Source organism: Littorina saxatilis, linkage group LG12 (assembly GCF_037325665.1).
Source record: "Littorina saxatilis isolate snail1 linkage group LG12, US_GU_Lsax_2.0, whole genome shotgun sequence".
Taxonomy (NCBI): Eukaryota; Metazoa; Mollusca; class Gastropoda; order Littorinimorpha; family Littorinidae; genus Littorina; species Littorina saxatilis.
The window spans coordinates 78417814-78428926 of NC_090256.1; the positions used below are offsets into that span (position 1 = coordinate 78417814).

Here is an 11113-nt window from a genome sequence, read left to right on the forward strand (position 1 = left end):
ATTTTTTATTTTTTAAAATCCGAAACACACAGACTGCGAACAGTCCAAAATTTAGAATCAAAAACCAAGGCCGAAGTTTAGTTTTTGGAAGGCAAGAAAAAAAGTTTCATTTTAGGAAAAAAGACAGGACAATAAGAACGTTTGGTTTTGTCTAAAATAAAATGTTCCACAAAGTAACCTTGCTTGGTTTCTGATCTTAAATAGACCCTGTTTTTACAGGTTTTTGACTCACATGCGAAGCAAAAGTGAGTCTATGTACTCACCCGAGTCGTCCGTCCGTCCGTCCGTCCGTCCGTCCGTCCGTCCGTCCGTCCGGCCGGCCGTCCGGAAAACTTTAACGTTGGATATTTCTTGGACACTATTCAGTCTATCAGTACCAAATTTGGCAAGATGGTGTATGATGACAAGGCCCCAAAAAACATACATAGCATCTTGACCTTGCTTCAAGGTCAAGGTCGCAGGGGCCATAAATGTTGTCTAAAAAACAGCTATTTTTCACATTTTTCCCATTTTCTCTGAAGTTTTTGAGATTCAATACCTCACCTATATATGATATATAGGGCAAAGTAAGCCCCATCTTTTGATACCAGTTTGGTTTACCTTGCTTCAAGGTCAAGGTCACAGGAGCTCTTCAAAGTTGGATTGTATACATATTTTGAAGTGACCTTGACCCTGAACTATGGAAGATAACTGTTTCAAACTTAAAAATTATGTGGGGCACATGTTATGCTTTCATCATGAGACACATTTGGTCACATATGATCAAGGTCAAGGTCACTTTGACCCTTATGAAATGTGACCAAAATAAGGTAGTGAACCACTAAAAGTGACCATATCTCATGGTAGAAAGAGCCAATAAGCACCATTGTACTTCCTATGTCTTGAATTAACAGCTTTGTGTTGCATGACCTTGGATGACCTTGACCTTGGGTCAAGGTCACATTATTTTGGTAGGAAAAATGTGTAAAGCAGTTCTTAGTGTATGATGTCATTGCTAGGTTTAGTCAAGGTCAAGCATGTGAGTCGTATGGGCTTTGCCCTTCTTGTTGTTTGTTTGTACTGGTCTAAATAATTATGCCTCCATTTTAAGGCTACCTCTTTTTTTGAAACTTTATTTTCTCAGAATTGGGGAAGGGGTCCTTAAAAGGGGGGTACCACTGTTCATTTCAAAATGTGAACTACAATGCTGCCCTCTGAATATATTATGACTGTCAAAGACATTCTGCTCATAGTTTACAAAACAGCGCTTCATGAGGCCGTGTAGAACTGGCGTCGAATGGCGCGCAAGAGAGGGAAGGTACGTCCCCCACATTTGCCCCGAAAGTCGTCCATGTCGACGGTCCAGACGAAGACTCCGCCCAGTCTCTCCTTCATCGCGTAGGACACCTACCACAGTCAGAACAATTACATCATAATGATTTCAGCAGAGACATTGGTTTGAACAAAAAAGTATTCAGAATACATGACATACATATTACAATAAGCAGTCTACAACAAGGACTCGAACTCAAGCAGCCAAGCTTATATTACGTGAGACATTGTCCTTACTGTGTTCACCGTCGGGTAAACAAACACAGATTGGCCCAGAGGCTTTCATATCTGATGAGAACGTTCTTCTTCTTAGAAACATAGCAGAATGATCAACAGCCTGGCTGCTGCGGCTTTCTGTGCCGGTAGAGAGAGTATTTCTTGCACATTTAGTCATTTCGCAGGTTGACGCAAGTGTCCGTTACTAAAATTAATTCAGCAAAAAATTCAAATTCTGCACATAAAACGACCAACTATTATTTGACTGTGTGTAAGTGGAAGGACACTCTTGTCCATCGTACAAGCTGGGACAGATGTGTGGCGATTCACACGATGGTTTACAGGGCAAGGATGCTCTTGTCCATCGTACAAGCTGGGACAGATGTGTGGCGATTCACACGATGGTTTACAGGGCAAGGATGCTCTTGTCCATCGTACAAGCTGGGACAGATGTGTGGCGATTCACACGATGGTTTACAGGGCAAGGACGCTCTTATCCATCGTACAAGCTGGGACAGATGTGTGGCGATTCACACGATCGGATGGTTTACATGGCAAGGACGCTCTTGTCCATCGTACAAGCTGGGACAGATGTGTGGCGATTCACACGATCGGATGGTTTACATGGCAAGGACGCTCTTATCCATCGTACAAGCTGGGACAGATGTGTGGCGATTCACACGATCGGATGGTTTACATGGCAAGGACGCTCTTGTCCATCGTACAAGCTGGGACAGATGTGTGGCGATTCACACGATCGGATGGTTTACATGGCAAGGACGCTCTTGTCCATCGTACAAGCTGGGACAGATGTGTGGCGATTCACATGATGGTTTACAGGGCAAGGACGCTCTTGTCCATCGTACAAGCTGGGACAGATGTGTGGCGATTCACACGATGGTTTACAGGGCAAGGACGCTCTTGTCCATCGTACAAGCTAGCCGACAGATGTGTGGCGATTCACACGATGGTTTACAGGGCAAGGACGCTCTTGTCCATCGTACAAGCTGGGACAGATGTGTGGCGATTCACACGATGGTTTACAGGGCGGGGATGTAGCTCAGTCGGTAGCGCGCTGGATTTGTATTCAGTTGGCCGCTGTCAGCGTGAGTTCGTTCCCACGTTCGGCGAGAGATTTATTTCTCAGAGTCAACTTTGTATGCAGACTCTCCTCGGTGTCCGAACACCCCCGTGTGTACACGCAAGCACAAGACCAAGTGCGCACGAAAAAGATCCTGTAATCCATGTCAGAGTTCGGTGGGTTATAGAAACACGAAAATACCCAGCATGCTTCCTCCGAAAGCGGCGTATGGCTGCCTAAATGGCGGGGTAAAAAACGGTCATACACGTAAAATTCCACTCGTGCAAAAAACACGAGTGTACGTGGGAGTTTCAGCCCACGAACGAAGAAGAAGACACGATGGTTTACAGGGCAAGGAAGCTGTCTTTTGGTTCTTGGGTCAGAACGTGGACACAACGACTAATTCTTTGTACATTTGTATAAACCGGCCTTGCTGGCACACCTGACACGTTTCTTTGTGTGTACCACGGTGTGTGTGTGACAACACCCTGCAAATCATCAAGGTTCAGGGTCCAGACAATAGACGTTTTCCGGAAATAACTCTGTCAGGATTTTCGGCGGTCTGGAGGAGTAGGAGCCCTTGCACAAAAGACAGATTGTTCACACCCGGAGCGTGTTCCACGCGGCTTCCGATCGACTCTATCCAGCGAATGGGACGAGCAACTGACTGTGATGTGCATGCTATGCGGCGTGCGCTAGATATGATACCATTTTCTTTCGAAAAGATAATCCTGAGAGTTACGAATCGCCACGGATTGCTTGCGGATCACTGGAAGTGTTCACTAAGCACGTGTGTTTTCCTTAACTCACGTGACTTCAAACCAAAATCACGTGACCTCGATCAAAACACGTTGTGATACCGACGTGTCAGCGATCCTTTCCACAACAAATTCTGAACTCCGATGATGAACTCGTAAACGCTGTTTTTCAAAAGAAAAGGGTCTCATTGTGCGCGCTGCACGGCATACACATGGGAGTTGGTTGTTCGTCCCGATCGCGGGATACAGCCCGCCCGGAGGCGTGGAGCTTGCTCTGGATGTTTGAAAAACCTGTTGGCGGTATAGGGGCTTCTACTCCTCCAGACCGCTGATAATTCTGACAGAGTTATTTTCGAAAATCGTCCATTGACACCGCTTTTAGTCTTACCCCATGTATGGGACACTTGCCAACGGGGTACACACTGAATCTATGAATAAACTGGCTCCCATCTCAGAGCTTCTGGCTGACACTGCCTGGCGGTCAAGAATAATAACCACGAGAGGCAGGGCACAAATGACAAGATCAAATAACACAGCCGTACGAGTGCTTCAAAGATAGATGACATTTTCTTAATGGTTTCACAAGGAATCTCCCAGCCAAGGTTGACTATATTCTATCTATGTCTCTGCTATAGCTACCGGTACCACTGTCAAAGTCAACGATCAATACAAACTGATAAAGGGGTTGAACCAGGGATACTTTTGCACTCTGTTTGAATGATTTTGTTGAGCTGGTTGACCTTTTCCCTGATGCTGGTCTCGTCGTCATAGGCAGTCCAGCGTGTGTTGTTCATATCCACCATATAGGGGGCGCTGGATTCCGGCAGACGATGGACCTCGGGACGCGGACTGCCCGGCACTCGCCCTGTCAGCAGCTGGCACACCTACAATCACAGTCAAACAGACTTCACATGGACATCGAAAACAAATCTGCAACACTGGTTGTGGGCCACGTTTCTTCGCCAAAACCTTTATTAAAACCTTGCTTGCCTAGCTGCTTAGCTTAGCATGTTGCAAGAATTCTTTCAGGGTCTTTAGATGGGAGGCTTTGTGAGGTGATTCGAATGAAGAGCAGCTGAAGGACACATTTTCTAAAGTTGCTGGTAGAGCGCTTGAAAGTTAGAGCGATTTGGATGTTGCAAGTTCATTTGATTCTGAGTCCATTAGAAGACAGCTGACAAATATTGGAGAATTTTCAAGCTGAATCTTTTCGCGCAGACATTTTCAATGCTTTTATCAATGCCCATTTCCCCCACCCCCACCCCCACCCCCACACACACAGAGAATACAGATTTGCCATCTCTAGGTCAACCACGAAGCAGGTTCCCTGTTATGCACACCGTTGGACGGAGCCTAGGACGGGATGACAGTCCCGCAGTGGGGCACTGCGGTTATGAAATTAAAGGCCCCTACTGTTTTTGGAACCGCAGGAGCTTTCTAGTTTGCTGTTAGGTAGATTTTTGGTTCCTCTTTCATGTCATGCTCTCTTTTTCTTCATGAATTCTTTTCTTTTTTCTGCCTTCTTGCTCATTCACCTGTATTTTTTCCAAAAATCTCTTCTCTTGTCGCTTGTCTCGCGATTCATGTATAGTTTAATCTGTTAGTGTTCTGATGTAAGTCCAGCAGTAGATAGGTTAAGCCTATTTTAACATACTGGAAACTGGTAATCTTCCAGTAGGTATTAATTTAGTTTTACTAAAGCCTGCTGGGACACAAATAATGGGTTAGTGCATTTGTAAACAGGAATCGCTTGACAAGTGGCCCCCTTCATCCCCCCCTTCCTCGTCCTGATATGGCTCTACGTAGTCGGCTGGACGTTAAGCAACAAATAAACAAACAAACAAACAAACAAACGGGATGACAGACATGCGTTCACACACACACACACACACACACACACACCGTGACACACACACACACACACACACACACACACACGCACACACACGCACACACACGCACCCATACACACACACCTCAACCCCGCCCTCTCAGTTCCCCAACAAACTGAGTCAGCACCTCTGCCTACATCATGATGCCGGGCTCCTTGTTGACGTGCCCGCCGGGCGCAGGTCCCGAGGCGGGCGCCCCAGGGGCGGTGTTGTCAGAATCATTCAGCTGCTGGCAATGGCCGTAGAAGGGCAGTCCCAGGTTGACCTTGTACCGAGGCACGCCACTGGTCAGCACCCACTGCACCAGGTAGTCCTGCAACCATTGGCAGGACAGTGGTACCTCCGACATGAGGCCCCTCAGACGAAGACCCCTCCCAGTTAAGGTTGTCTTTTAAGGTTAACTGAACCCGAACTTGACTTCGCGAAGACTTTAAGACTTCCACGCAAAACTCTTACCGAGAATTCAGTGACAAAGCTTCGTGAAGAAGACCTCGCGAAGCCGACTTCGCCCAATTAATTTCATGCTTGAAGGACCCCTTCTACAGTTCCTTTGTCTATTGTCTTCGCCAAAAGATACCTATCATAGGTTACCATCTTCAATGTTGGAACATTTTCGGCTGGTCCCAATAGTGTCCCTTCATCAAAGGTAGACGTATAACAAATTTATGTAAGTTGATCTTGTCCTAAGTGCTCTTTCTTATTCAGTTATGATTGTGTGCTGTCAGGGGAAAAATCCCATAGACTCTGAACCGTTCAGCTTCGTGTACAGTACTCGTAGTGGCCTTTTTAACAATGCCATTTCCGGCATTGATTTGAAAACGCTGCGCCTACCAATACCATGTGGAGAACGTTTTCTGCAGAATTTTACCGCGGCAGATTGGCCGCGATATTCTTTTCGAAACGTTTCAAGGCATATTTGACATATTTTCCCCGTTAGTCAGCTGCCAGATGTATTCAGTGATTATTTTATCAAGAAGGTTTCAGATATTCGTTCTGAACTTGATCAGATGGGTGCACATTCTGCTTCCTCCAGTCATGTTGATGTTCCCACTGATTGTTCTTTTTCATCATTTCAGCCAATCAGTGAAAAAGACCTTAGATCCATTATTCTGAAGTCTAAACCAACAACTTGTCCACTTGATGCCATACCCACACCACTGCTTTTTGAGAATCTTGATGTGTTGTTGCCAACTCTTACTCAAATTGTCAATGATAGTCTGTTATCTGGTGTTTTTCCATCATTGTTCAAAACTGCACTTGTCAAACCACTTCTCAAAAAACCTAGTCTTGATGTCAATATTTTGAAGAACTATCGTCCTGTATCTAATTTATCATTCTTGTCCAAAGTTTTTGAAAAGGTAGTTTTGAAGCAGCTATTGTCATATTTGAACACCCATGATTTGATCTCGCACTCTCAGTCCGCTTATCGCCCTTCTCACTGTACTGAAACAGCCCTACTTAAAGTAATCAGTGACATTCTGTCTGCTCTGGATGGTGGTGATGTGTCAGTGCTTACCCTACTTGACCTTTCTGCAGCGTTCGACACGATTGACCATGTCACGCTTCTCCATAGACTTCAGACTCTGTACGGCATCTCCGGTCCACCGCTAGCATGGCTTGAGTCCTATCTCATTGGCAGGACTCAGGCTGTGCTTGTCGATGGCCAGATGTCTGCTCCAGCCCCACTTTCTTTCGGCGTTCCTCAAAGTTCAGTACTCGGTCCCATCCTTTTCATCATGTACACTAAGCCCCTCTCCACACTGATTCAAAACCATTCTGTTTTAAATCAGTCTTTTGCTGATGACACCCAGCTGTATAAGCCCAGTCCCCCTGCAGAGACACATTCCGCCATCCAGACCATTCAGACATGCATCACTGATGTTAAATCTTGGATGGTCGATAACAAACTTAAGCTGAATGATGATAAGACTGAAGTCTTACTGTGCAAAAAGAAGAACACTACATTTCCCTCTCCCCAACCTGTTTCTGTTCAAATAGGCAACACCGACATTCTTTTCTCACCATCAGCTAGAAACCTTGGATTCACCCTTTCATCTGACATGACCCTTAACAAACATATATCTTTAGTCTGTAGAGCAGCTTATTTTGAGCTTCGTAAGATCAGCACCATTCGCCACACACTCTCCTCTCAAACAACTAACACTCTTGTCTGTGCCTTTGTTCTTTCTAAACTTGACTACTGCAACTCTCTTCTCTCTGGCTGTCCTCTGTACCTCCTGCATAAACTACAAAAAGTCCAAAACTCGGCAGCACGCCTCATTCTGAAAGCACGAAAACGAGATCACGCAACACCACTTCTTCACACACTGCACTGGTTACCTATTCAAGCCCGCATTGACTAAAAACTGTCCACCCTCTGCTTCAACTTCTTTTCTGGCTCGTCTCCTGCTTACTTCTCTGAACTCCTCACCGTCTATTCTCCAGCAAGACAACTCCGTGCCTCTTCTGACTGTCGCATCCTCACCATTCCACACACCAAAACCAAAACATACGGACAACGCACTTTTACTTTCTGCGCACCCACACAATGGAATTCTCTCCCCTTTCACATCCGCCACTCTCAGTCACCCCAAGCATTCAAACGAGCACTTAAAACGCACCTCTTCAAGAAATACAACCCCTGATTTTGTTTTCTCAGTCCATCAGTAGGCTACGTGTAGTGTATTTGTTGTTTTAGTGATAATGTGATAATTGTATATAAACATCTAGGGCTGTTTTCCAGTATTGTAGATAACATGTTCTGTTTGATTAAGGGTATTCAGCTGGTATTTCCTTGTTTTCACTACCTATTTTATTCATGTTTTTATTACTTAGTTAGTGGAAGAATCTTTTGTATGTATGTTAGATGGTGTATGCTTTTAATTAAGTGTTGCTGACTATGAATGTAGATGTAAATGCTTGTATAACTGTGTTTTAATTTTAAATGTGTCAAGCGCAAAGAGCATAATTGTAAAGTTATGATGTTGCGCTATATAAATGCTCATTTATTATTATTATTATTATTATTAATGGGATAACTAAAGGCCAATACACTGAGTCATATTTGAGGCCCACCTGATGTGTTTTACTCGAAAACTATGTCCCATAACTACGATAATTAACTTATAAAACGTCACAGTGAGTAATCATGTGAAACTCTCATGACACTTCATTCTCGTCATTATGAGTTATTTCTAATATGCTGACTGTTAGCAAATGATAACGGGCATGTCGAGAAAAAATATATCAAGCATGAGCCTTTTAGGCGAATGCTGATATCGTTTGTGAGACATGACTGTTATCATTTGCTAACAGTCCGCATATTAGAAATAACGGTTTTATTACCGTTTAATTCGACCAAAACAAATTTTGAAGCGATCCCCCGAATTAGACAGAACAGCCAAAATTGGAACTTGAGCGCTCCTACCTGATTATGCCTGTCAGTCAAAGAATTCTCGTGACCTGGGTCAGCCAATCAGAGTAATACTCCTGACGTGATGAATATTCACAGATCAAATGCGTTTGACACACAACAATCTCACAAGATAAACCATGTTCAACATGCGTTTCGATTGCTTCGCTTTTCTTGTTGAATAGAGAGCGACAGATTTAGAACCGACTCAAGACGGATGGGAAATGACGTAAAGATACATTTGACGTAACGCGAGTGACGCAATTTCACTTGATTTTCTGAACTTAGGTAATTTAGATTTCAAGTGAGCGGGTCGGCATTTCACACTCAGAGGATGGGCGGCACCTTGCTGTTCCGTAAAGCACCGACGACAAAACTCGCTTATCGGTATTTTTGTAGATAAAGAGAGTATTATCTGACAGCATTTGAAGTGTCATTCTGTAGAATAAATCACGCTGATATTGTTGATTTAAATTTTTAATTTGTTTTGTCAATTTTTAGCTTGATAAACAAAAAGGGTCCCTGCCTGAACGTTATAACATTTAACAGGTCACCTAGAATCCGTCCTGATTGGTCAAAAAGCCATATGGGGCCCTGAATTGGTAATAAATGTTTCTAGTGGGGAGTTCTGTTGGGTACGTGTACATTTAGGGGACGAAAGCTGTTTAAATTTTAGAAAATCGAATCCAAAATCTAGCAAATACCAATATTTGTTTCAGCCATTAATTAATTTTGAGATCAATTCATTCAAATATAAAAGAATCCGATTTTGCACATCACACAGCCAGGCTGTTCACTTTTGGTCTGTGTCCAAGTGGACGGATGCTGTTTTTCAGCGTAAAATCCTGCGCAGATGTCAGGAGCTGTAATCTTACATGTTCGCTTAACCACGGTAAGAAATGGATCTTTGAAGAACATAGACTCTCTCCGGATTCTTAACAACAACAACGACAGCAACAACAACATCAACAACAACAACGACAACAAAAACAACAAGTCGCGTAAGGCGAAATTACAACATTTAGTCAAGCTGTCGAACTAACAGAATGAAAATGAACTCACTGCATTTTTACAGCAAGAGCGTATACTCGTAGCATCGTCAATCCACCGCTCGATGCAAAGGCAGTGACATTGACAAGAAGAGCGGGGTAGTATAGTTGCGCTGAGAAGGATAGCACGCTTTTCTTATCTGTATTCTTTTTAACTTTCTGAGCGTGTTTTTAATCCAAACATATCACATCTATATATGTTTTTGGAATCAGGAACCCACAAGGAATAAGATGAAATTGTTTTTAAATCGATTTCGGAAATTTTATTTTAATAATAATTTTTATATTTTTAATTTTCAGAGCTTGTTTTTAATCCGAATATAACATACTAGAGGAATACCCGGCTTCGCCGGGGTGAATCGCGAGACAGAGACAGACAGCGTGGCGGTTCACCACATTCACCTTTGAAGGCGAAGTCCTGTCAAATGGGATTGAGAATTTTAGGGCTTATTTCTTAGCCCTATATTATCTGTTGTGGCTTCTCAAATGCCAGAACATACAGACAGACAAAAGCCGCTAGACCCCATCACAAACAGAACTCTAAAATCCACAGGTGTTGCCCACACACACACACAAACACACACACACACAGAGAAGCCGTATATATATATATGTATATCTATATCTATAAATATATAGAGATAGGTGACAGTGTATTTTTCGCGTGGCTATAAATTGATTCGACCTTTTCACTTTGACAGTAAGAACAACTTACGGGTGCAAGGGAAGCGTTCTGGACAGCGCAGTGACATTCTAAAAATAGTAACGTAGAAACGGGAATATGGATTGAAGCCACACGAAGGAAGGGAGATAAACGCAAAACACTGGAGAAGATAAGGAAGAGTTACTGGGAATGGTGAAATGAACAGAAAAACCAAAATCGGTTCAGCGCTGCGCGCTGAGAGCACGTGTTGAAATATGTCATCGATGATATTGTGTCCGGGGTGTATCTGAATACGGTGTCCAAATTTGAAAAAGATCCACCGAGAACTTTGGCGTTGTGATGTGGTCTAGCGGCTTTGGTGTGTCGGTATGGGGGCCCGGGTAGCTGAGGTGGAACCAAAATCGGTTCAGCGCTGCGCGCTGAGAGCACGTATTGAAATATCTCATCGACCAGATTTTGTCCGGGGTGTATCTGAATATGGACACCAAATTTGAAGCAGATCCATCGAGAACTTTGGCCGTGCATGGCGAATACACACATACACAGACAGACAGACAGACAGACAGACAGACAGACAGACACACAGACACAGGTCGTATATATATATAGATTTATATGTTTTTGGAATCAGAAAGTAATGAATAAGATGAACGTAAATTTGGATCGTTTTAAAAAAAAAAATTTTTTTCTCCAATTTTCAGATTTTTAATGACCAAAGTCATTAATTAAT

General features: G+C 43.5%; 1 protein-coding gene across 1 annotated transcript in view; it reads right to left on the bottom strand.

Annotated features, from left to right (window-relative positions):
* Positions 1 to 881: 881 nt before the first annotated feature.
* Positions 882 to 11113, bottom strand: part of LOC138983210 (chitinase-3-like protein 1) — an 18173-nt gene continuing 7941 nt past the window's right edge. The window contains exons 7-9 of the mRNA XM_070356621.1: positions 5422 to 5571; positions 4041 to 4250; positions 882 to 1386 (exon numbers count right to left, since the gene is read on the bottom strand). Coding sequence (XP_070212722.1) covers positions 1249 to 1386; positions 4041 to 4250; positions 5422 to 5571 — 498 coding nt within the window. The 3' untranslated portion in view covers positions 882 to 1248. The remainder of the gene's footprint in view (positions 1387 to 4040; positions 4251 to 5421; positions 5572 to 11113) is intronic.